The sequence below is a fragment of the Balaenoptera ricei genome, chromosome 1 (assembly GCF_028023285.1).
Source record: "Balaenoptera ricei isolate mBalRic1 chromosome 1, mBalRic1.hap2, whole genome shotgun sequence".
Taxonomy (NCBI): Eukaryota; Metazoa; Chordata; class Mammalia; order Artiodactyla; family Balaenopteridae; genus Balaenoptera; species Balaenoptera ricei.
In genome coordinates, this window is record NC_082639.1 from 181,183,969 (window position 1) to 181,211,626 (window position 27,658).

General features: G+C 35.5%; 1 protein-coding gene across 1 annotated transcript; it reads left to right on the forward strand.

Annotated features, from left to right (window-relative positions):
• The first annotated feature begins 4,766 nt into the window (after positions 1 to 4,766).
• Positions 4,767 to 5,597, forward strand: LOC132354107 (small ribosomal subunit protein uS15m-like). Its single transcript, XM_059905767.1, is given in 1 exon segment — positions 4,767 to 5,597. A coding segment is annotated over 1 exon segment (786 nt). The 5' UTR covers positions 4,767 to 4,792; the 3' UTR covers positions 5,579 to 5,597.
• Positions 5,598 to 27,658: the final 22,061 nt, after the last annotated feature.

Here is a 27,658-nt window from a genome sequence, read left to right on the forward strand (position 1 = left end):
ATGTGGCTTTTACAACCCTAATTTTCCCCTGAATTTGTTTTTCCTTGAGTATCAAGCTTCTTGAATCTTCTACTATTGAGAATATTTCTTACTAAAGTAATTATAATAATTACTAATTTGATACAAACCATACGTTTTAGGATGCTAAGTTAAGAATTATTCTATATCATTAGTTTATTCAATATAATTAATTGTATTTGCATAAATACAAAAAAGTGAAAATGAGAAAAACATAATTGGAAAGCATTAAGCGCAGCTGTGTATTTAATGCAAGGTTTTTTTATGGCTATTTCTAGTCTAAGTGGGAAATAGTATATAAAAAATACCACCTGTGCATACAAAAGAATTTTAATAATTAAAATAAATGACATTTTCCATATATTTGCAAGTGATTTTTTCTGGTTTTCTAAAATATATTAAGATAACCCAAAATTATGAAATTATAATCCAAGCTCCATAGCCCAAGATATGAGCATGTTATGTTTTTAAGCAGAACAAGAATACCTATTTTTTTAAGTTTATGCTCAAAGTATTATTTTTTGCTCTGGTTTATGCTCTAACACTTGAATCATATTAATTATAGGTTTGCTAGACCTAATTTTACAAGAAAAAGTATAATTAAAAATCAGTATTTTCCTCCAATTTTCTTTCTTTTTTTTTTTTTAACACATATATGAAGTTATTAGACAGTTACAATCTGAGTGAGGGCTGGGCATCAGTAATATCATTGCATCAATGTTGAACCTCCAGCGGAATTCCCTGGCGGTCCAGTGCTTAGGACTCTGTGCTTTCACTGCCGTGGGCCTGGGTTCAATCTGTGGTGGGGAACTAAGATCCTGTGATGGTGGGGGGCGGGGTCTGGTCCTCAGCTGGTCCCAGCAACATCTGGTTATATTGGCTCCAGCAGAACTTTAAGGGCCATCAAGGACCCTCCCAAGACAACACCCAGGGACCCTCCCAGCCAGCAAGAAGGTCACACCTAGCCCTGGAGCAAGCAGGTTGTTGAGTCAGTGTGTGGGAGGGTCCCAGATCTTATCAGCAGCCCAGGAGGGTCCCAGCTTAGCCAGAAGGGAGAGGTGCAGCCCTGAGGACCTCTTAGAATCATCCTTCCCTGGTTTCAGGACTTAACGAAGCTCAGGTTCTTCATGTCTCATCACAGAAAGAATTCAGTGTGAGACAAAGTAATGGGTAAGAAGTGGATTTATTTAGAGTGAAACACACTCCACAGAGTGTGGGCCATCTCAGAAGGTGAGAAAGGCCTCTTATGTTGTTTTTAATGTATAGAATATGGATTGTTATAGACTGAATGTGTATGTTCCCCTGAAAATTCATATGTTGAAACTCTACCCCCCATGTAATGGAATGAGGAGATGGGACTTGTGGGAGGTAACTAGGATTAGATGAGGTAGTGAGGGTGGAGCCCTCTTGAATGTGATTAGTGCCCTTATAAGAGTCAGGAGAGAGCCTGATTCTTCTCTCTACTCTCTACCATGTGAGGATACAAGAAGTCATCAATCTGCATTCTGGAAGAGGGTCCTCACCAGAATCTGACCATGCTGGCAGCTCGATATCCAATTTCCAGCCCCCAAAAATGTGAGATATAAATTTCCGTTGTTTATAAACCACTCAGTCTACATATATTTTATTGTAGTGTGAACTGACTGAAATACTGCCTTTCAAAAATAATACTCTTGTAAAGTCCTCAAGTAGAGGGTTAACAATTCAGTTCTAAGTATTTAAATTTCTCTTTAAATTGTATTTTTTCTGGCTCCACCACTTAGTTATCATGTGACCTTGGTCAAATTATGTTTCCCGTTCCTCAGTCACCTCATTTAGACACTATTTTAGACTGACGACAGAGTTTCAGAGCTTGGGTTATGGAGCCTGACTGCTGCACAAGTACCTAAGAACTCACAGGTAACTTGACTAATTTGAGTGTGTGCATGTGTGTGTGAGTGTGTGGGTTACTCATCAGCTTGGGCAGTTTGTGGGGATTTGTGAGACACACACTTAGAAAAGTTTGTCTTCTATACAAAAGATTACATTAATAACCATGTTTTTGGTATGTTTAAGTTCCTTGAAATGCTCTCGTGATCTCAGCTGACATTTTTGCTAGAGTTAAATTGTAGAAAAATTATGTGACAGAATAAACTCATGCTTCAATAGCTAAAACTTACAGATTTGCTTAAATGGAAATTTAAACATCTATAGGAATTTAAATACTAATTTTGTGAAAAGACAGCTTTTATTGGAGCACATTCATCTACTTGCATTTTTTTTTTAGCAGACTTTTCAGTTCTGGAGGACTTTTATTTATCTATGTGCATTCAATACATTGTGTGTTTAGTATCAGTAAAGTTTTCTCCAAACCGACTGTCAGGTGATATGAATTTCAAATGAACTCAGCTTTCAATATGTCAATCACAGTAATAAAGAAAAGCAAAATTCTTCAAAACTGGGAAGCATCACAGTGGTATGTTCAAGATATTAACACTGAGACTAGGCTTATTTGTTAATTTTATTCTATCTATTACCTTTGTCATTGCTTACCTAACCATTGGGACCCAATATAAAAGACATTTTTCAAATATATGGTTGATGGATAGTTAGATCATTTATGACAGTAGCTGATAGACCAAGAAGTAACATGGTAAAAGAACACTCATTTTCAGAAATTGCTGTAGCATAATGATGTTGTTGTAGTATCCCAAAGTGTAAGAAAACTATTGCTATGATTAGCATTCCATACCATTTTAAATGCATGATGACACAAGTTTTTCGGAATATGCTAGGTAAGGAGAATTTCAAAGCACTTCCTGATTTTTAACTCAACTTTTAAATTTTTACAAGTTCAATAAACATTTAAAAAAATGATCCTAAATAATTTTGTCTGATAATAGAGTATTGTCTGATGTCTTCAGGCAAATTTGATTAGCAGTTGCTTCATGCTGATCTTGATAAGTCATCACATTCAAAGCAGATGTGCTTTTCAATAATCCTAAATTTAAATTCTTTCAGTTCTTTTTTTCCTCCTAAAGTGTGTATGCTCTTCAGAAGCATTCAATTTCATATCAACAAAAATATTTAAATGCATAAGTTAAAGAGTGTTCCTTTTAAATAAGCATTCTAAACTACTATGAGGCTAATTTTGAATGAGAAATGCTGCACTTTTGAAGAATAGCTATATCATTAATCTGTAATCAGCCATTGACATATTCATTTGTTCAAGAGACCAGCTGTTGGTAGGACAATTTTCATAAAATTAAGAAATCAATGTTATAACCATATGCAGTGTTTGATTTGATAAAGAGTAGAATTAGTAATAAAACTAGAGTGTAGTACTTCATAAAGAGATGACATTCATATAACCTTAACCCTTTACACAAATAAATCTGAAATTAAAATGTTTTTTTAACTTAGAAATAATTTTTTTCACCTTCCAACATATGTTCTGAAAGTTCTTTATTTGTGTTTTGTAGAGAAGTGATATCAGAAAAATGTAACTCCAAAGACAAAAAAGTGAGCTAATAAATATGTCCTTAGTATGAATATCTGTGACTAGGTTAAAATAAATCCAACAATAATTTACACATAAAATTCCATATATAGGTCATTTTGAAATAAGATAATTACCATAATAAAAAATGTTTTGATACAAAATACTTAATCTAATGATTTGAGTATATATTCTCAATTCTATTCATACAATTTAATTCGTGCAAACTAAAGGTAAATTGTTTAAATCAAAAGAAAAATAATTTAGAAATAGAGATTATTTTGGAAATCAAATGAGTCAGCACAGGGTGATAAATTATGTGTGATCTATTGTTATAGAAAGTAAACACAAATAATACACAAAATGACCTTTATTGTCTAGTTTTAATAACTTCTTTGAAGAAATCATAATCAGAGGACTTCTAAAAGTATCAATCAATTGTATACATGTAATTTAATAAGAAATATGAATACATGTGCACTCATAGATATCAAAAGGTTTGAAGTTCAGTTCTTTAATTCAAGCAGGTAGGAAAAATGTGATCACAGCATTATGATATAATTAGAATAATTGAATTACTTTGCTAGCTTAAATAAAAAGAGCTCTACAAATGTTGAGTATTTGATTTAAAATCAATTCTTTATGGAAAGAAAACCCTGTTCTAACAGGTTATATGTTGAATAACAAAGGAAACATCTTCAATTTAGGTTTCTAAATTGGTTTTTACAGTTCTCCACTAAAATATTTAATTGAAACACTTTAACACTTTGCATGTATAAAGATGCACAAAACGTCAAATAAAATGACCATAAGCCTGCCTTGTTGAGCCTGTCCACAGCCTCTATCACCACCAAATACAGCTTTATTAATGAGACCACTAGCTGAGGCAAGAAAATATCAAGCCTCACATACTGTATCTTCCTGTTCACAGGTTTTTTTTTCCAGTTTCTTCAGCAGTGAGAAATTAAGGAAAACAATCACAGAGGAAACAAATCTCATCACAAATATACTTTTCTAAATGCCCTAAAACCTTAGCTTCAACCCTGTAATTTTGCAACTTCAATTTCCTTAATAATATAAGGGTAAAGTAAAATAAGCAAGCAGACAAAAACATAGCAGCAAATTATTTTACATTCTTTTAATAGAGATAAGGGGTCTCTTTCCTGCTCTTGAATTTGAGCAGGATTGCTACTGCTTTGATCAAAAAAAGATGGTGTTTTAAGTTCCAACTGTTCTCAGCACTCCACTTATTCTTCTGATTAAGTGGGGCGGGTCCCTCGGGGGTCAGAAGCCACCATGCTGAGGGCGGCGTGGAGGGCGCTGAGTCCGATTCGGACCCAGGCAGTGACCCAGGCCCCAGTCCTCGGGCTGCCGGGCGAAGGGTGCGCCAAGCTTCTCTCCGTCCAGCGGGACCTTCCCTCACGTCCTGGAGGTTTCATCCTCCGGGCCACCCGTGGATATGCCACCCAGAAACCAGTCCAGCCCAGCCATGAAGATGACCCACCCCTTTCTATGCTGCTCAAGGACTACCAGGACATCCTTGGAATTGAGAAGGTTGATGATGTCATGAAAAAACTCTTATCTTTGGAAATGGCCAACCGGAAATAGAAGCTAAAAATCAAGAAAGAGCAGCTGATGAACAAGGTCGAGGACAACCCTAAGGACACCAGCTCCCTGGAGGCTCGAATCGTTGCCTTGACTGTCAAGATCCGCAGTTATGAAGAACACATGCAGAAACAGAAACATCGAAAGGACGAAGCCCACAAGCGCTATCTGCTGCTGAGCATTGACCAGAGGAAAAAGATGCTCAAAAACCTCCGCAAGACCAACTATGCTGTCTTTGAGAAGACATGCAGGGAGCTGGGGATTGAGTACACCTTTCCCCCTCTGTACTATCGAAAAGCCCACCACCGCTGGGTGACCAAGAAGGCTCTGTGCATTCGGGTTTTCCAAGAGGCTCAAAAGCTGAAGAAGCAAAAAAGGGCCTTAAAAGCTGCAGCTGCAGCAGCCCAGAAACAAGGTCAGAAGAACCCAGAGAGCCCTTCCAAAACTGAACCAGAGGCAATCAAAGAAAACCAATAAATGTTAAAATTAAAAAAAAAAAAAAGATATTTTCTGCCTTGCCTCATAGCCATGTATTTGGTAATAAGAATAGCAACTAAATTTTTTATACTGAATATCAATTTCTCAAATAGATAAATAGGCAAATGTATGAGGATTATAGATGGGGCCCCTTATAAGAAAGCTTTTGCCTTCTTAAAAATTGGAAGACGTATATTTGCAATATATATGACTCTTACAAAAAATTCAAATGACTATATTAACTTTCAGTCAGAAGGAATGCTTATTATAACACTACATTCTTTTAATAAATGTTATTAAAACACATATAAAAGATATAAAATGTTATTAAAATGAATTTAAAAATCTATAATATTTAAAATGATGCTCTTTACAAAAATATTCATAAATTAAGTAAGATGCATTGTTTAGTTTTATATTTTGTTCAAAGTAATTTTATTTAAATATAGGAATTAAAAAGTATATACCTCTGGCTTTGATTTTATTTTACTAGGTGTCAGGAGCTCAGCTGAGCTGGGTGAAAGGGGAGCTGCCAGGTATCAGGGTAGCCAGTTAAGGCAACAAGGCAGAAATGAAAGAGTTAAGACTTTGATCACTTACTACAATGAAATAAGAGAAAGGCTCAGGACTCCATTGCATTTTACCCCATGAAATGGAGCATGGAGACAGGTAGGTCAGTGCTTTTCACCCCACTTTGGAGGGAGCCCCAAACAAAAGGCTCCAGCAGTTTTATGAACCCTGAGTTGGGGGTAAGGGTGAGGATGGGGGTGTGGCACAACCTAGGGAGGCCCAGGCATGGGAAAGTAGTGAGTATTGAATCAGAGTGGGGAAAAGTTATCTTCAAGGTTTCCCCTTCCCTCCCCATATGGAGGCCTGTCTCTGCCCAAGGCCTTAGCTAGAGACCAAGGAATGAATGTGAGGAGGCTAGGAATTTAAATACACAAAGAGCAGATCCACCAGAATGCCTGAAGGGACTTCCCTGGTAGGTGTGGAGCCAGAAGGAAATATACAGTTGTATCATTCTTTTTTTTTTTAATTAATATTTATTGGAGTATAGTTGATTTACAACGTTGTGTTAGTTTCTGCTGTACAGCAAAGTGAATCAGTTATGCATATATATATATATATATATCTCCACTCTTTTTTAGATTCTTTTCCCATATAGGCCATTACAGAGTATTGAGTAGAGTTCCCTGTGCTATACGGTAGGTTCTTATTAGTTATCTATTTTATATATAGTAGTGTGTATATGTCAATCCCAGTCTCCCAACTTATCCCTCCCCCACTTTCCTCCTTGGCAACCATAAGTTTGTGACTCTATTTCTACAATTGTATCATTCTTAATATTGACAATCAACTAACATTTATTGAGCAAATGCTATTACTAAGTTTCACAAATATTATTTCCTGTTGTTACTTAATTGAGTCCTCATTAAACCATGAAACCATGCAAGTTTGGTCATATATCAGCCCAAATCTTGAGACTATTAAAGTGCAGCTCAGAATTGTCAAGACACTCGCCCTAGGTTACACACTACTAAAGGACTGAAACTACTTTTATCTCATTTCTGTCCTATTAACTAATGTTTTATCACTGCATATCTGCTTAGGGCACAAAACACTCCAAATGATGGATAATCCATGACAATGTAAATAGCTACTGTGTACATATTTCTCTCACTTTTTTGCAGTTTTTTTTTCTAGTGTCCAGAGACCTCTTTTGAACTGATAGGAAATAGCAGGCATACAATTCAGAGGGATAAACTTTGTCATGATAAGAAAATGAGGTATCTGAGATTTTTTTGTTGATACTGGTTCAGCCATTTTCTTCTTCAATTTTTTTTTTTTTAATAATTCTTTATTTATTTATTTATTTTTGGCTGTGTTGGGTCTTCGTTTCTGTGCGAGGGCTTTCTCCAGTTGCGGCAAGTGGGGGCCACTCTTTATTGCAGCCTCTCGTTGCGGAGCACAGGCTCCAGACGTGCAGGCTCAGTAGTTGTGGCTCACGGGCCTAGTTGCTCCGCGGCATGTGGGATCTTCCCAGACCAGGGCTCGAACCCGTGTCCCCTGCATTGGCAGGCAGATTCTCAACCACTGAGCCATCAGGGAAGCCCTTCTTCTTCAATTTTAATATAGGTTTCTGGTTGAGCTTAGAATATTTATTTCCGTTACATGGAAATAACTCTCTCCTGTAGTTAAATACATTTTGGAATTGCATTTATTATTAGGGGATAGGATTCTAAAAAAGACAAGGGTGGCCCTTTAGGTGTTTAGATACCCGATGACATTATCGTGTATGTTTTCTTTCTTATATCTTTGTGTTGATGAAAGTAGGAGCTGGGTGTAGAAAAAATGAGCAATATGCTGCTTGTGTTCTGAAGCTGCTTAACATGTAGAGGCATAAATAAACAAGTATTTAAGCAATTATACAAAGAAGTAAATAATAAAACAGTGGTCGGATGCTATTGAAATGCATAAGCTGGAAACAACCCCTATATAGAAAACATGGAATTGTTGACCAAATTATTAGCATGAGGCAAATATAAAAGTAGTTATTTGGAATAATGGTATTCTAAGAAAATGGAATACAATGTGTCCAATACTGGAAAAAAAAATATCAAGAATAGCTGAATAGAGAAAATACAAATTATAAATAGTTTTAATTTTCAATTTTGATTCTTTTAGATCTTAATAAATAAGCATTTGTTTTGTTGTTTGTTTTTAGATCACTAAGTTTATCATTTTTATTTCATTTTGAAAAGCTTGGCTATTATTTTCTCAATTATTTTTAGTGTCTTTATTCTCGTTCTGGAATGCCAATTACATATATATTAGATCATTTACTCTTGTTCCAAATTCCACCTAGGAATTGTCCCTGTGTATTTATTTATTTATTTATTTTAGCTTACTTCTTTCTGTGATTTTATTTCATAGTTTCTACTGTTAGATCTCCAATTTGATTAATTATTAATTCTTCAGTGAAATATCAATTTCACAAGTTATATTTTTATCTTTAGAAAACTTTTGCCTATTTTTAAACTCTTTATTATATACATGCTTTCATGGAAATCTCGAAGCATATTAATGATAACTTTCTATTTCTTTTCTGCTAATCCCAGCGTTTCAGTTTCTGTTTTCCGATTTGTCTTCTTGCTATGGGTCATATTTTTCTGCTTCCTCACCTGTCTAATACATTTATTTGATGTCAAAACTGATAAATTTTATGTTGCCAAATACCTGATGCTGTTGTATTCTTTTAAGGAAAGTTGCAATTTTTATTGATAGACATCTAAGTTATTTAAACATGAATTTTCACAGCCTGAGGCTCATTTTTTATTATTTTGGACAAATCAGAGTAGTCTTTACTTTGTGGCTCATTCAGCCCCATTACTCTGATGAGACTCTTCTGGGCTTTCTGTTGAATGTCTCCTATGCTTAACAAGGTCTCTACACTTTGGCTGTTGGCATATCCAACAATTTCTGGCCCTTTTTGAGTTATGGTAATTCTTTCAACTTACAGCTCCTAGGTAGTCCTTTTTTTACCTGGAAGTTAATTTTTGTCTGGCATTTTGGAAATTTCATCTGACAAATTCATAGAGTAGTATCTAGGCAAAGACTCAAGTGGATCCCTATGTAGAGTTTTTGTTTTTAAAGCTCTTCTGCTAAACTTCTCCCTTTTCTGTGGTCCTCTCTCTCACACATTCCAGCCTTCTTAGGTTCCCTGAACCTCTTATCTTTCTCTTCAGTTCAACAAAACTGTCTCGGTCTGTGTCCTCTCCCTCACTGGAAGTCCAGAGCAATGATTTCCTTCTCTCAACAATCATAAATTTATGCTGGCTCTTTTGCAATGGCTGAAAACTGTTGCTTCCTATATTTTTGCCCATCTTTCTAGTTATTTACAGTGGGAGTGTCAGTAGAGATTCTGATACTACCTCATGACTACAAGTGAAATTTTCACTATCTTTTTATAAGGAAAGTAAGTAGTTAGAAAATGAATTTATTTGTGAAGACATCACATTTTTTTACTCAGGAGAGAGAGAAAGAGAGGGAGAGAGAGAGGAAGGAAGCTGGAGGACATAATTATTTTAGTTATTTCTGTCTTACCCATAAGTGGTAAAGTAAGTCTAGTAGACATATAAGTGGACAGTATGAATAATTATTTCTGAATTCCAAATCACTAAGACCTGCAATGCCTAGATTTTTGCATGATTCCCAAGAGGATTTCCCTCAGTTTATTGGTGTCCAATGATGATAAAAAGGTGCCTCTGCTATCATTTCACTTGCTTGGACACTAACATGTGTGGGCATGTAGTCTTCCTTTCTTTGTCAGTATCCTTCACACGTCTTTTTTCATTTCTGTCTTCCTCTTTCCTCAGTATAAGAACCATACCTAGAATTATTTAAGTAGTATGATCAGTGAGAAAAAATGAGTGGGCTCTTCCTCTAGTCAGTGCAGGAATTCATTGTTCCCTCAGTTATTCCACAGGTTTTATCTGGCATTTAATGAAAAAAATGTTAATCTTAGTAGACAATGACAAATACATAAAATATGTTTTATAATATTTGACTATACAGTTGATCCAAAATCCTTTTAAATCACCTGAAATCTGTTTCAGCATATTAATTGTATGCTATTATTTAATACCATTAGTAAGCAGAATATAAGAAAACACTGTCTGGGTTTTCAATAATACGATGCTATTATTCATTTATACAGAAATGCATGCACCTTTTAAAGGAAGATTGTTACGATGTTCCAGTTACATAGGCAGGAGAGAGGTGGTTATATAACTAATTCAATATCAGAAAAGATTAAACTTTTAATCACTTAGTGTGCATCCTAAATCACATAAATTATACTTTTCAGAGTTCAAATTAGAAACCAAGCTAAATAATATTTTTAATGATTGAAAATATTTTGAACAAAAGTGTACTTCTATATCTGTTTTCTTTTCTCTCTTTTTTTTAGAATAGTGAAACTATAGAATAGAAAACACTGTTGATTTTTTTCACAACATTTATGGTAATCATAGCTGTGTCTAACTGCATGTAGGCCTCCTGATATCTGCAGTTTAATATTCATTGGGCATGTTAAGTACATATTGTATTACTTTAAATATTAATTTCTTTAGGTTTTTGTCCTCAACAATTAAATATTTAAAATTAGATACACTGCAACAAATTTAATGTGTTTCTATCATTGATAATATATCATATTTTTATTTGTCACTTAATTTTTTTCCTTTCAATCGATCTTCACTTACTACTGTTTACCGGTATTTATTTTATTTACTAAGTTGACAAAAGTTATTAGAAGATTTTTAAGATCTCATTAATACATTGTCAAAAACAACAGATGCAGGAAAGAATCAAATTATGGTGGTTATTACCCCGAAGTAAGATTCTGTGTCAAAATTTAATTTTCTTTATTGTTTCTTTAAGGTTTTGTAATGTAAAATATAATAATACATGAATACCAATTTGGAACTATTAGTGGCTCCTGGCAACCTTGAAAATGAATTATGATTCATTTTTCTCCTCCATAATCTGAAGAAAACTGAACACTGCAGTAAAAGAATGGAACCTGATGCCTTTCAAATAGTGTACAGACCTGGCCCATTTTTCCTCTTCTCTGTAACAATAAATTATCATTAAAAGAACTGTTGCAGGCATCGCATCATTCCTTACAGAATCTTAGAACTTAAAAGAATTCACCTTTGAAATTATAAGGTAAACTATTTTCGCTTCACATGAACTGAGTGTATTTTCTTCCGAGGATACTTCAGTTTAAATTTGTAAAACTTCATATAAAGATTATCAATTTAATAATGCATTTACATAAATCAGAAAGAATTTAGTCAAGAAAAAAGAAACTTTCCAGTAAATTGATTTATGGCAATTCCAGAAAGAAAAGTTGGAAGGTATAGTGATCATATAGTAAATGTAGTTTCACTTTTTGCTTTAACTGACTGTGAATGAAATTGTGCTGTGTTATATACTCATTTCTTCCTTTTATCAAATCCTGTGAGCAAATTATGATATAAACATCCAGGTTATAGTTGTTTGATACCAGTATTTTTTTCCTTTCATATATGTCCTTTCTGTTTTGTTTTCAAAATCAGCTTGTGAGACACATATTAAGCAAGAAACATTTTTATATTATTGCACTTAGGGACATATCTCCATTTAAAAATTCTTTTATTATCTGAATTTAAGGTTTTATGTATTTTAATTTATGTTAAATTCTAATTAGGTAATGGATTTATAACACTTTGTTTAAACATGTATAGGACCTTCTTGACCTAAAGGAGCCAGAGTAGAGAATTTTAACTCAGAGTAAGTGGATTGGTAAAATTTGATACAAAGAAAATTTTCTAATGACAAATAAAGTATATGTTGTCTATTTTAAAACTCAAACAAATAAGACTTTATTTGTCGAGTAAGATATAATTTGCTGCCCTTCAAAAAGGAAAGAGAATATCTCCTATGCTTTGATATAAAGGTTGGGAATTTATTCACATTCTTTTCCTGACTCATTGTCAGTTTTGTTTTTTTTTTAAATTTTATTTATTTATTTATTTTATTTATTTATGGCTGTGTTGGGTCTTCGTTTCTGTGCGAGGGCTTTCTCTAGTCGTGGCAAGTGGGGGCCACTCTTCATCGCGGTGCGCGGGCCTCTCACTATCGCGGCCTCTCTTGTTGCGGAGCACAGGCTCCAGATGCGCAGGCTCAGTAGTTGTGGCTCACAGGCCCAGTTGCTCCGCGGCATGTGGGATCTTCCCAGACCAGGGCTCGAACCCGTGTCCCCTGCATTGGCAGGCAGATTCTCAACCACTGCGCCACCAGGGAAGCCCCATTGTCAGTTTTAAGAATTCAACAACCATATGCTCCAGCAGTTTCACTTCAGACTATTTATCTAAATGAAATTAAATCATTAACTCAAAAATATATCTGCACTTCCATGTTCATTGCAGCGTTATTTACAATAGCCCAGACTTGGAAAGACCACAAGTGTTCATTGATACATGAATGGATAAAGAAAATGTAGTACATCTGTACAATGGAATATTATTCAGCTATAAAAAAAAACAAGAGAATCCTGCCATTTGTGACAACATGGATGAAACTTGAGGCTGTTATGCTAAGTGAAATAAGCTAAACAGAAAGAGACAAATATTAAGCTTATTGTGGTGTAAAAAATATACTTATGTGAGGTGATGGATGTTAGCTAATCATTTTGCAACACATACACATATTAAATCATTATGTTGTACACCTAAAACTAATACACTGTTATTTGTAAACTATATCTCAATAAAAAAAGGGATTTGAGATTTTGGTTAAAGATGGCAAGGTAGGAAGGTTCTGAACTCACCTCCTTCTACAGACACACTGAATCCACAGTTATATAAATGGAAAAATTTCCTCTGAAAAAAACCTAAAAAGCGGTGGAGTAATATTTTCACATCAGGCAAACAAAAGGGAAGCCACATTGAGTCAGGTAAGAAAGGCTGAGACATTTTCAGCAGAAAACCATCCCCAGTGTCATGACCCACATTCAGGAGGGAACTCAAACCCTGAGCTTCTCCCTGAGGAGTGAAGGGTTCATACCCCGCATCAGGCCCCCAACTTTTAAGACCGGCACCTGAGAGACATGTTCCCAAAACATCTTGCTTTGAACCTTGAACTTCACGCCCATGAGAGCCCTGGGGCTGTGGTCAACTGAGTAATGGCTTTTTTTTTTTCCCTAACTGAGGTACAGTTGAGCAACAATATTGTGTTAGTTTCAGGTGCACAAGTGATGGCTCTGAATGGCTCCTGTGCAGACTCGCCTACCCCAGGGCCCAGCACAGAAACAGTTGTTTGAAAAGAGCCCAGACTTTATGTGAAAGAGACTCATTTCCTAATTTTAAAGTGTTGGTCTGAGGGGCAGGATTGGGTGGGATGCTTTGCGGGGATGGAGGCTGGTGGGCTCCATCTTCCTGCTCTCCCTCTGCCTTGCTAAAGCTGGCAAGTGCCATTTTTCCTTTGCAAATTTTTTCCTTTCTGGAAGGTGCCATCTTTATGCTCCAGCCAGTGAGAGCCATCTTCTGCATTCACCCTCTGCCTTGCTAAGGCTGGCGGATGCCATCTTGTTTTTTCTCTTCCTTTTTTTTTTTCTTTTTTCTTTTTGCAGAGGACACCATCTTTTGCTCCCCCTCTGCCTCACTTCGACTGGTGGGTCCCGATGTTATGCTCCAGAGTGCCAGTGTCTCCCAGAGGTGGGGCTTCTACACATATCTGGTGACCCAATTTTTGTGTCTGGTGACCCAGTTTTGCAACTGCCATCTAGAGGACACCCCTTGATGGCCTGGCTCTGGGGCCCAGGGGGGATGTGTTCTTGGGCCCCATGGGACTGTCACAATTGGAGGGACAGTTCTGGGTGGACTCTCAGTCCCTGGGCCCTGCGCAGGTAGTGAACTGAAATGCAGCCCCCATCTTTCTGAGAAGGAACCAGTGTAGAAGGCGTTCTTACACCGTTCCCACTGCCAGGGGACAGCAACAGGCAACAGACCCAGGAGCTCAGCCTTTCTGAGAAAAACGCCTATGAGCTTATGATCATAGCTGCAGCCTGAAGAGCAGGCTCCTAATTAATCACACAGGTAAGGGCTGACTGTCAACCTCTCTTGAGACCTCAGAAGATGGACACGGTCTTTGCACCCTCCTGCCACACTTCAGAGCACCAGCATCTCTCAAAGGGGAGTGCGTATATGAGTCTGGTGCCCTGGTATTTATATCTGGTGCCCTGGTTTTGGCTGCCATCCAGGGTATACCTCTTGGTCACCTGGCTCTGGTGGCCGGGGGCTTGTGTTCCTGGGTGCACAGAACTGCAGCAATCAGGGAGATGGTTCTTGGCAGGCTTCCACCCCCAGGGCACTGCACAGAGAGCTGACTGAAACACACCTTTCTGTGAAAGAGACCTGTCTGCTGGTCCTGGAGCTTTGGCACACACCTAGCGGATGCGGAGACGCTCTCAGGGAACATAGGCTGGGGATCCCATCTTTGTTCTCTCCCTCTGCCTAGCTACAGCTCCCTGGTATCTCCCAGAAAGCAGCTTATACACTCATCTGGAGCACTGATTTGGGCCAGTGCTGCCTGGGGGGCGCCTCCAGACCACCTGGTTCTGGGGCCTGGCGGGGGTGGTGCTTTCAGTTGTGCAAGACAGTATATAATTGCACTCTGTAATAGCTGCCGCCTGATGGTCTGGCTTCCAATCAACCTGAATCTAGGTGCTGACTGAGAGCCTCCCCTTTGGGACACCTACTTGTGTTGGCATAACCTCAACCTATGAGAGCTATGACAAATGAAACAGGCTGCTTGGAAAATCACAAAGGTTTGAAGACAACCAAGAGCTAGGGCAAAGCTGAATGATAAATTTCATCTCCTACACAAGGCCAACCCTTCAAGATTAGGAGAGCTGGTTGTCTCATCTAATGCATAGATGCCAACACAGGGAGTCAAGCAAAATGAAGAAACAAAGGAATATGTTCCAAACAAAAGAATAAGATAAAACCTCAAAAAAAAAGAAAAAAACTTAATAAAATGGAGATAAGTAATCTACCTGATAAAGAGTTCAAAGTAATGGTCATAAAGATGCTCACAAACTCAGGAGGGAAATGGATGAACACAATGAACCCTGTTTATGAAGGTGGTTATAAGTTTTAAGGTAATTTAGTAATAGTGGCCCTAAAACAAGTAGATTTTTTTTCCAAATTAAAAAATTTTTCAGTATAAAATCTTTCAAATGCAAATTTTCTTCTCAACTGACTATATATTAAACTCTTTCCATTCACATAAGAAGAGATGTTTTAAGCAACCTTTTAAGGACTATTCTGAGTTTTATCTACACATAATATTACTGTAGGAAACAAATGATACATTGAAGGTGGTTTTAATCAGCTTCCTGTGTCATATTGCTTTCTCTTTTCATGTGACAGATATTAAAATTTTGTAACATTGTTGTGTTTGATATGTTATGCAGAGAGTGTTCTAAAAACACAGATAATTATAAAAATGTTAAGCTATTAGAAAGGTCATAATACAGATATGTATTTTTTCTGTCTTATTCTTAGAATTATACAATGTTAAATTGTGATTTTTCTTTACTTTATTGAGATTAAAATTATATCAGATAATTTAATCACAGATCTTGAATGAAACCATAGTATGTAACTATTCTGATCGTTTGAAGAACTTATGTAATTATCATTCACTCTCCTCAACCATATTATTCAGGGATTCATTCTGTTATAGATTTAAAATCACTAAATGCCTTTTTAATGACAGTTGAAAATATGTCAAGGAGATTACATGAACAAGCAAAAATCAGAAAATATAATACTTAGCATACTTAACTATCTGCAAATAAGATTTACTTGTAATCAGAAACAGCAAAAACAAGACAAATGAACATGAAACAACCATTTTCAAGACTCTGGACATCAGGCAACACAGGATGATAACCCTTGAGGGACAGGAAAAAATAAGATAAACCCGAAGTTTGCTCCGTTTTACTGTCTTGACAGAGACTCCAGGTTGTACCTTGGTAGGAGGAACCCAGGTGGAACCCAGGCACACCATGTGTCAAAGAGATTGAGCTGAGAGAGCAAGTTGATCAGGACTGTTGGAGTTTTCAGGACAGGCTACCAGCCAGGAGAGAGCTGCACAGAGGGAGAGCTCCCGAGGATCCCCCTTGAGACTGACTCATAGTACAGATTCACTAGAGAAATGTTTGGTTTTGAGAATCACATAAGACAAAGAAACCATATGAAATGATTACAAGGAATGGTGTCTGGCACTTACACATAGCTGAGAATATTGTCAGTTTCTACCAGCCAGATTGGAATATGTTGTAATTCACAAAGCCCTTGATATAGCACTCAGAAGGGCCCTGCTTCAGTAGTGGGAAATAATGAAATCCAGGCTAACTGCTTCTCTGGAGAAGAATTAGGAGAATAAAAAGCCATGCCACAGACTGAGAAAAATATTTTGAAATCATATATCTGATAAAACAATAGTGTACAGAATCTATAAACAACCCTCAAACTCAATAAGGAGATACAATGATCCATCAAGAATGGGCAAACTATGTGAGTGGACACTTCACCCCAAAGAAGATGTATGGATAGCCAATAAGTACATGAAAAGATAGTGTTATTTTTCACTGAAGAAACAAAATTTGAAACCACCAAGAAATATTGTTGTGAACCTATCAGAATGGCTAAAATGGAAATATTGACCATAACAAGTTCTATAGATGATCATCTAGTTTATGCTATTATTTGATCCTAAAGTCTATTAAGAGATTTCCATTCACTCATAAGTTTATTTTCTACTTCCATCTAGTCTTAAAAGCATTATCCTAATGTGAAGTTAACTTAGGGATCTTTTTTCTCAATCCAATTTTATGAACACTCTTTATTTTTAGAGTATGACCAGTATGACTTCCTATTAACTTTGTTTTGCAGAACTGCTGAGATTTTTTGAATTTATTTCTATGGATTTGTTAATATTCTAATAATAAGTTTTAAGTTTACACATAAAGAATTCATAGCCTAGCACCAGGTAAACCTTGAAGACCATCTTTCCCTATGTTTTCATAAAATAATTTTGAAATCATATAAAAAAGAAAATATTGGTTGAAGTTAGGACATTTGTGCATAAAATTTCACGGTCAAACAAAAATAATTACTTTATTAATATAGCTACATAATCCTACTATACCGTATTGATCACTTCAGTCTCAGTAGAGGGCTGTGTGTGTGATTGTCAGTTCCTTATGTCTTATTATAAAGATTCTTTTTGACTTCTCAGATGTCTTTGAGTCTTGCCCCTTTATTTCAGGTCTGTATTCAAGCCTGAAAATAATACTCTAAATCACGGGATCCAGTCCCAAACAGAGACTATAATTTGACCTTAGTCATTCAAACAACCACTTGTGGCATTACAGTTTTTAATTGCACCACCAAAATCAGTAGTAGATTTTTCCTATGCTTCTCCAAATTGTTTCTAGGTTGACAGTAGAAGTGTTTTCAAATAATGACTGGAAGACATGTTAAATTTATAATTTCTTATCAAATTTACAAGCATAATAATCTCCTTAAAATATAACGTGTAATTTTCAAAGTGAAATATATCTCTTTTAGATATGGTGCTGGTCCCTTTACTTTCACTTGTGATTTTGTTATATTAAAAGAAAACATCTGGGGCTTCCCTGGTGGCGCAGTGGTTGAGAGTCTGCCTGCCAATGCAGGGGACACGGGTTCGAGCCCTGGTCTGGGACGATCCCACATGCCGCGGAGCAACTGGGCCCGTGAGCCACAACTATTGAGCCTGAGCGTCTGGAGCCTCTGCTCCGCAACAAGAGAGGCCGCGATAGTGAGAGGCCCGTGCACCGCGATGAAGAGTGGCCCCCACTCGCCGCAACTGGAGAAAGCCCTCACACAGAAACGAAGACCCGACACAGCCAAAAAAATAAAAACATAATAAATAAATAATAAATAAAAAATTAAAAAAAAAAAAAAAAGAAAACATCATCAATTTTTAACTAAACTATGTACCTCCAAAATGACTTTTTATTTTTTCAGACTCTAAGCAGACATTTTAATGAAATACAAATTACAGGATTCTAATAATATCAATTAATGAAATGCCAACTTTCTCATTTGTATATGATTAATAAAAATACACCTTCAACTTACAGGGTGTTATATGTCAATTATATATTGGTAAAGTGAGAAAAAAGACAAAGCGTTAAATATTACATGGCACTTTAAAGATTACTGTCTTACTATCTACTTACAAAATTGATATCAAAGAAAAATTAACTAACTGAAGTTCACACTTTAATAGCTAGGATATATTATCAACTATTATAAACATTGATTGCATCACAGAGGAAAAAGACATGAATTGACAGTTTTTCAAGATATCAGCTGATGGTAGGAGAATAATATTTTCTCATAAGAAGCCTTATAAAAATTTGTATTTCTCCAAAACTAACATAGTCTATTAGATCCTGAATGGAAAACAATTTGAATGGTAAAGTAACCATATTGGGACACATTTGGATTTATAATGACATATTATCATATCATACATATAAAATTTTTTCCCATTCCATAAGTTGCCTTTTAATTTTGTTGACAAAATTGCTCTGCAGAATCTTTTTAGCATGATAGAGTCCCACTTGTTCATTTTGAGTTTTGTTGCTTGTGCTCTAGGTGTTATAACCAAAAACTTATTTCCAAGACCCATGTCAAAGAGATTTTTTCCTACTTTTTTTTCTAGTAATTTTATGGTTTCAGGTCTTACATTTAACTCTTTAATCCATTTTGAATTAATTTTTGTGAGTGGTTTAAGATAAGGGTCTAGTTTCATTCTTTTGCATGTGAATATCCAGTTTTCCCAAAAAAATTTATTGAAGAAACTGTCTTTTCTCTACTGAGTAATCTTGGCTCCCTTGTCAAATATTCATTGACTATATATGCATGTGTTTATTTCTGGTATCTGAATTCTGTTCCATTGGTCTATGTGTCTGCCTTTTTTGCCAGTACCATACTGTTTTGATTACTATAGCTTTATAGTGTAGTTTGAAATCAGGTAGTGTGCTTCCTCTATACATAGCATTATTATTATTTTTTTAATTAATTAATTTGTTTATTTATTTTTGGCTGTGTTGGGTCTTCGTTTCTGTGCGAGGGCTTTCTCTAGTTGTGGCAAGCAGGGGCCACTCTTCATCGCGGTGCGTGGGCCTCTCACTATTGCGGGCTCTCTTGTTGCGGAGCACAGGCTCCAGACGTGCAGGCTCAGTAGTTGTGGCTCACGGGCCTAGTTGCTCCGCGGCATGTGGGATCTTCCAAGACCAGGGCTCGAACCCATGTCCCCTGCATTGGCAGGCAGATTCTCAACCACTGCACCACCAGGGAAGCCCCCATAGCATTATTTTAATTTACATGTGTTTTTAATTACCAGAAAGTCTGAATTTTTTTTCAGAGGTTTATAGGGCATAATTTTTCCTTGGGTATGATGGGTGCTTGGTTTCTTTAGTTAAAGCTTGAATTGAGTATAACAGTGACAAACTAAAATAGCTGTTAATTTTATGTGCCGAATAATCATTAAATATTTTATACTGTTAAATGATAAGGAAGTAAATGACAACTAATAAAAATATTGAGGGTTATTACATAAGGTAAATAAGTATGTAACTTTAAGAAGATCATAGCTTTTTTGAGGTAAAATGTTTATAAAGTTTTAAATAAAAATCAATAATAAAGGAGATTATATAATAAACATGATTATTTGATTTGATTACATGATAAATATAATGCTTTCTGGGATTTTTGATATGCTGCCATTCAAAACCATACTTCTTATCCCATTCTATTTAAGCATACCTCATTGAAGAAAATGTCTTATTTCAGAATTCTTTGTCTACTGAAAACCAGATTAAAAATATGTCTCCATGCAATAGAATATTATTCAGCAATTAAAGGGATAAAAATTATGCTAAGTGAAAAAAGCCATATGCAAAAACTATATCTTGTATAATTACATTTTTATGAACTTTGTAAAAAGAAATTTAAAGAGACAGAAAACAGATCAGTGGTTGCTCTAGGACTGGGGTAGGATTGCCAACAAGTACAATGGGAAGTTTTGTGATTGAAATGCTTCAAATCTTGATTGTTTTGATGACTGCACCACTCTATGCATTTACTGGAATCATTGAATTGTACACTTAGAATGGGTGCATTTTTCTGCCTGTAAATTATATCTTATAATAAAACTGTTCAAATATCATGTCAACTCTGTCATGTTAAAAATTCATCAGGAAGATCCACTCTGAAATGATGTGCAATGAAATTGTGATAAATCATGTCTGATCCAGATATAACTTGGAAAAGAATATAAAAATTAGAAAACAAAATTATATAAGAGAAAAAATTGGTAACATAAACACCTTTAGTTCTCACTAAATAAAACTTGAAAAATATAGTATTTATGTCACTAAATAAAATTTGAACAATATAGATTTCTTAATTTATTCATTAAGAAAATAGTTCCTCTAAAAAATTAGTGCAAAGAAATCCCTTGCATTGCTGTACACTAGCAATGCATGGTGTATAAGTCAGAAAGAGAAATTAAAGAAACACTCCCATTTACCATTGCAACAAAGAGAATAAAATATTTAGGAGTAAACCTACCTAAGGAGGCAAAAGACCTGTACTCAGAAAACTATAAGATACTGATGAAAAAATGAAAGATGACACAAAGAGATGGAGAGATATACCATGTTCTTGGATTGGAAGAATCAATATTTTGAAAATGACTATGCTACCCAAAGCAGTCTACAGATTCAGTGCAATCCCTATCAAATTACCAATGGCATTTTTCACAGAATTAGAACAAAAAATTCTACAATTTGTATGGAAACACAAAAGACCCCAAATAGCCAAAGCAATTTTGAGAAAGATAAATGGAGCAAGAGGAATCAGGGTCCCTGATTTCAGACTATACCACAAAGGTACAGTAATCAAAAGAGTATGGTACTGGCACAAAAAGAGAAATATAGGTCAATGGAACAGGATAGAAAACGCAGAGATAAACCCATGCATCTATGGTCACCTAATCTATGACCAAGGAGGCAAGAATATACAATGGAGAAAAGACAGTCTTTTCAATAAGTGGTGCTGGGAAAACAGAACAGCTACATTTAAAGGAATGGAATTACAATACTCCCTAACAGCATACACAAAAATAAACTCAAAATGAATTAAAGACCTAAATGAAAGCCCAGACACTATAAAACTCTTAGAGGAAAACATAGGCAGAGCACTCTTTGACATAAATTGCAGCAAAATCTTTTTTGACCCACATCCTAGAGTAATGAAAATAAAAACAAAAATAAACAAATGGGACCTAATGAAACTTAAAAGCTTTTGCACAGCAAAGGAAACCGTAAAGAAGACGAAAAGACAACCCTCAGAATGGGAGAAAATACTTGCAAATGAAGCAACTGACAAAGGGTTAATCTCCAAAATATACAAAGAGTTCATGCAGCTCAACATCAAAAAAGCAAACAACCCAATCCAAAAATGGGCAGAAGACCTAAATAGACATTTCTCCAAAGAAGACATACAGATGGCCAACAAACACATGAAAAGATGCTCAACGTCACTAATTATTAGAGAAATGCAAATCAAAACTACAATGAGGTATCACCTCACATCGGTCATAATGACCATCATCAAAAAATCTGCAAACAATAAATGCTGGAGAGGGTGTGGAGAAAAGGGAACTGTCCTATGCTGTTGGTGGGAATGTAAATTGATACAGCCACTATGGAGAACAGTATGGAGATTCCTTAAAAAACAAAAAATAGAACTATCATATGACCCAGCAATCCCACTCCTGGGCACATAACTGGAGAAAACCATAATTCCAAAAGGTACATGCACCCAAGTGTTCATTGTAGCACTATTTACAATAGCCAGGACAGGGAAGAAACCAAGATGTCCGTCAACAGAGGAATTGATAAAGAAGATGTGGTACATATATACAATGGAATATTACTCAGCCATAAAAAGGAACCAAATTGTGCCATTTGCAGGGACGTTGATGGACCTAGAGATTGTCATACAGAGTGAAGTAAGTCAGAAAGAGAAAAACAAATATCGTATAATATCGTTTATATGTGGAATCTAGAAAAATGATACATATGAACTTATTCACAAAGCAGAAATAGAGACACAGACATAGAGAACAAATGTATGGATACCAAGGGGAGAAGTGGGGAGTGGGATGAATTGGGAGATTGGGATTGACATATATACACTGCCATGTATAAAATAGATAACGAGAACCTACTGTATAGCACAGGGAACTCTACTCAATGCTCTGTGGTGACCTAAGTGGGAAGGAAATCCAAAAGAGAGGGGATATATGTATATGTAATAGCTGATTCACTTTGCTATACAGCAGAAACTAACACAACATTGTAAAGCAACTATACTCCAATAAAAGTTAATAAAAAATAAAAAAGTAAGAGTTTCCTTAAAAAACAAAAAAGAAAATAATTCCTCACTGTTTGCAGTTTGGAAATTTTTTTTTAAAATGCCAAGAGAAATACTTGCTAAAGATTGCTATGTGTCTTGAAGATGAAAGATTTTTATAATTGCCTGAACTATGTGTACTGAGTATAAGCTTTTTTCTAGAAAACACATTGTTAGAACATTTTCCTGGATTATCCTCCTTTATGCACAAATAGGTTACTGATATTACTAAATGGGCCATTTGAAAGTGAGTGTAAATTAAATTGTAATTTTGTGGTATTGCAATCAAAGCTGCACTCAAGGCTAAACTATTTTTTCTGCACTAAAATGTCAACTTTTAATATTTGATAAAAAGTTAAATAATCATATAATAACACTCTTTGCATTTTAGTTAAATTTTATTTAGAGTGGGATATTACTATAAAATGGACATAAAGATCAATGAGACAGATTATAGATTTCAAATACAATCCCACTCCTATATAGTCTATGGAATTGAAACAAAAGTGCAAAGGTAAATCACTGGATAAGGAGAGTGTTTGCAATAAATTTACTTCTATGCAAACAAGTGAACCCCTGCACCTTTTCTAACACTATACATAAAAATTATATTGACATTGATCAGAGATCTAATTTTAAAGCTAAACATTTAAAAATTGTAAAATAAATTATGGCAGAAAAACTTTGAGGAGTGAGGTTAAGTTAACACTTTCCTAGAGGAGGTAAAACATGCTAACCAAAAAATAAAATGGAATCAATTGTACTTCATAAAAGTTAAAAACTTGAGCGCTTTGAAAAGCTCTATTAAGGAAACAAAAAGACATATAAATCTGGCAGAAAATATTTGGACCACAAATTCTGGTAAAGATCTCATATGTAAAATACACAAAGCAATTTTACAACACAATAATTAAAACCCCAGATCTTTTTAATGGGTAAAATATTTAAATAGTCATTTATAAAAGAAATATGGATAGAAAATTAATCACATGAAAAGATGGTGTAATGACATTAGTCATTATAGAAATGCAAATTAAAACACTAATGAAATACTATAACTCACCCTTTGGAATTGCTAAAATTAAAGAGACCGATAGTAGCAGTTGCTGCTGTGGCTGTTCATCTGGGGTGCTCATCTATTCTGGTGGGCACACAAAATGGCTTAGCTTCTTTGGGAAGCAGTTTGTCAGTTTTTCGTAAAATTAAACATACAGTTACCATACATCTCAGCAATTCCACTCCTAGGTATTTACAGAAGAGAAATGAAAACATATGTCTAAACAATGTTTTTTATGTAAATGCTCATAGCAGTTTTGTTCAAAGGAGTCCAAATTGAAAACAATCCAAATATCCATTAGTTAGAGAACGCAGAGTGGAAGGGTCACACAATGAAATAGTTTTAAAAATACAAAAGAACACAAGTATTGATATCATGACACAGCAGAGGTGAATCTAAAGAAGTGATGAAGCCAGACACAAAAGGCTGTGGAGGAGATGATTCTATTTACATGACTTTGTAAGAAGGCAAACAGAAAGAGTGGAAGGAGAGGAGGGATTCAGAGGGGCAAAAGGTAACTTTCAGGGGTAATAAAAATGTACATACATTTTGAATTTTGTCCTGGTTATACCACTGTATACATTTGTCAAACTCATCAAACTGTACATTTTATTATTTTTGGTAATATTGAAATGTAGATGTAAAGAGATATACGGGCATATAGGATGGTGGTTTTTTTTTTATTGGGGTATAGTTGCTTTACAATGTTGTGTTAGTTTCTGCTGTACAACGAAGTGTATCAGCTATATGTATACATATATCCCCTTCTTCTTGGACCTCCCTCCCTCACCCTCATCCAACCCATCTAGGTCATCACAGAGCACTGAAGCTGACCTCCCTGCACCATACAGAAGGTTCCCACTAGCTATCTGTTTTACACATGGTAGTGTATATATGTCAATCCCAATCTCCCAATTCATCCCACCCCCCTCTTTGCCCCCTCTCCCCCACCCACCCCGGTGTCCACTGGTCCTTTCTCTACGTCTGCATCTCTATTCCTGCCCTGCAAATAAGGGACCATTTTGTTGAGATGAGATGCTGTTTACATGCTCTGTGATTTCTAAATATCCGATTCTCGTCTTTACCTATAGTAGGAAACCTCAAGTAATAAGATCATCCTTTAACATCAGAAATAATCTCTTGATCAGAACCTTGTTACAAAAAATAAAGTATTATATGATAATGAAACTTTTACACTCTAGCCTGAATATATAAAAATTATCATATAGGTAAATTAAATGTAATTTTTATATATGCAAACTCATGGACCTATGAACATACGGTATTAATTAGCAGTCCTTTTTTAGGAATTGAAATAAAAGATAATTCAAATGATTGCAATAAAAGTTGTTTTTGCCATTATTATTATTATATCCTGCTTCTATGAAGTCAGCTCATGTGCTTGCATGTATCTCACACTGCTCCCACAAGAATGGCTGCAACATTTTTTCATATAAATGTTTAAAGTTTGTATTTTAAATCCAGAGTTCATACTTTTTCTTAAAAAGTTTTAGTAACTTTAATAACTTCTGTTAAAAGACATCCAGCTGTTTATCCTAGAAAGGGAAGAAAGTGCTTGTTTATTTGCGCAGTGCTTCTTATCTAAGCCATATTTCCTCATTGGGAGACTCTGTGGTCTGAGGCATGGTGCAGTATTTTGTGTGAGATAGTCTTAACTGGAAGTTCAGTCATGTGTATTAACCACCAGAGCTTTTAGTATTTAAAAAAGAAAATCTCCCATTGCTACCTGAGTTTTAGTAACCATTATATATCCGTTTTGTGACATCACTGTACAGACATGTTAGCACATGAAAAACTTGAAAATTCTTTTAAAATTTGAAATCCAAATTATTTTTCTAACTGTACAATGTGGTTATATATGGCTATTAGATTACAAAAATTTATTTTCTTAGACTATTTCATCTTCACGTTCTTTAAGCTAGCCAAAGAAATTATTTTTTTCTACATTTCTAGGAGGCTATAACTCAAAAAACTTCTTAAAGGTCAGAGAATACATTAGTCAACAATTCCTTAAGGCATAAAATAAATTTAATGTATCCACTCAAATAACTCTTCTTACAATATCTGATATATTATTAAGTGTTTAGATGTATATCAATCATCATCTATCAGACATTCCCACCTATTTCTTGCCCTTCTCTTGAAAACTGTTTTCCCAACATCTCCTTCTTAAGTCTTCCATGAAATATGGCCAACAGGAATTCCTGCTGATAGCCTGAGGGACAAAAGAAGGGGAGAGCCAGGTATTTTTGTCTTTTATATGTGTATATCTCTGGCCTATTCCAATAGTGGCTGCTTTTCCTCCATGCTGTCTGTTCTTTATAAGACAATACCTCCTCCATAACCCCAGATCTCCATTGCCTTTGAAAGAATGTTACATTCTATAATATGACCTCACTTTGTAGGCCATACTTGTATTAATATTCTATTAATATTACCTCCTCCAATTCCAAAAAGTGGTATGTTACTCTAGATAATGTTTGAGGTGCTTCAGCACTCTGTTTGACTCTGCATCTCTTTCATAACATGTATGATAAGTTCCTTACATTATATTACTTGTCATTAAAATACCCAGAAAATTTCCAGAAAATGTTTCAGAAAACAGATCCTCGTGATGTCTTGTTGGGATTATGTGGTTAACCAGCTTGAGGGATTTCTTTATTAGAATTACTTGCATTGAAAAAAAAAAACCAAAAACAGAATCAGTTTAATGTAGTAACAGTGTAATTACATAATTTATAACCTACTGTGATTGTTTAGTGTGTGCCATTTTGCTGATCCAAAACCCCATTTTTCAGTCTGCTTTTCCCAGCATGGATCTGGGAGGAGTTAGGCAAAAGAGAAACATGATATTTGGAAGATGAAAGTGAAGCAGTCACCATGGATAGACATGGTGAGATAAAACCCAGAGGAGCTGGATGGTTCCATATGTGTCTTTCATAACTTGCCAGCTTCATATCTATGTCCGCCTCTGAATTCTAGACCTGCTGACTGATAGTAACCTAGGCACACCACCAAAAAAGGAGGCGAAAAGGCTCACAGATTAACTCAACCACTTCCATTTGTAGTCCCACTGTGGTAGCTGAGCAAGTCTTGCTACAGATTTGCCTCCAGGCTCCAGCTTGTTCATCTATACTATTGCTTTAGAAAGCCTGGATAGTAATTTTTTCTAAACCTCCCTACCACCAACTTCTCTTTCCAGATTTTATTTTTATAAGTCTTCCCATAATGATATAAAATCTAATTGTATAAGCTCTAATTCCTCTAATGCATACCCTTGTAAAATAATGATCATAGTCTATTTCTGGGATTGAGCCCTGATAGAATTAGTTGTGGTTAGTAGTATGAGCTGGTTGAAGGAAAGAATAGGAATGTCAAGCAAACACTGAACTTAATTTGAAGAGTAATAACAAAGATTTCCAGGGCTATGACGAGTGATGTGATATCTGCTTTTGATGTCTCCAGAGAACTTGAAGAAAAAAATGATAATGGAGAAATAATCATTCCAAAAAACAAACAAAAAAACCCCCCTCAGATTTGTATACAAATACAAATCTCAAGGCAGACTTAAAAATTAGAGAGTTACATTAAGTAATTAATTGGGAATTAGTAGGCACCTCAAATTTGAGTTGCAAGTATTGTACCCCTAATCCTTTGAAACTCCATTTGTCAGAGGAAATATTCCTCTTCACTTATGTCAAAAAACTACCCTCAGCTTGCTCATACGTATTGTAGTGGTCACACCTGAGACTTGTCTTGCAAGAGATGCCTATTTTCCTCAAGTTCTGTTTCATCTTCTCTTTGCCCCTATACCCATGACTAGAAAAGTATCCTTGTGAAGAATATCGAGGTCTATTTTAAGATGAGAAAGCTTATACATCAAATAATTGCATTATCAATCTACCTTTCAAT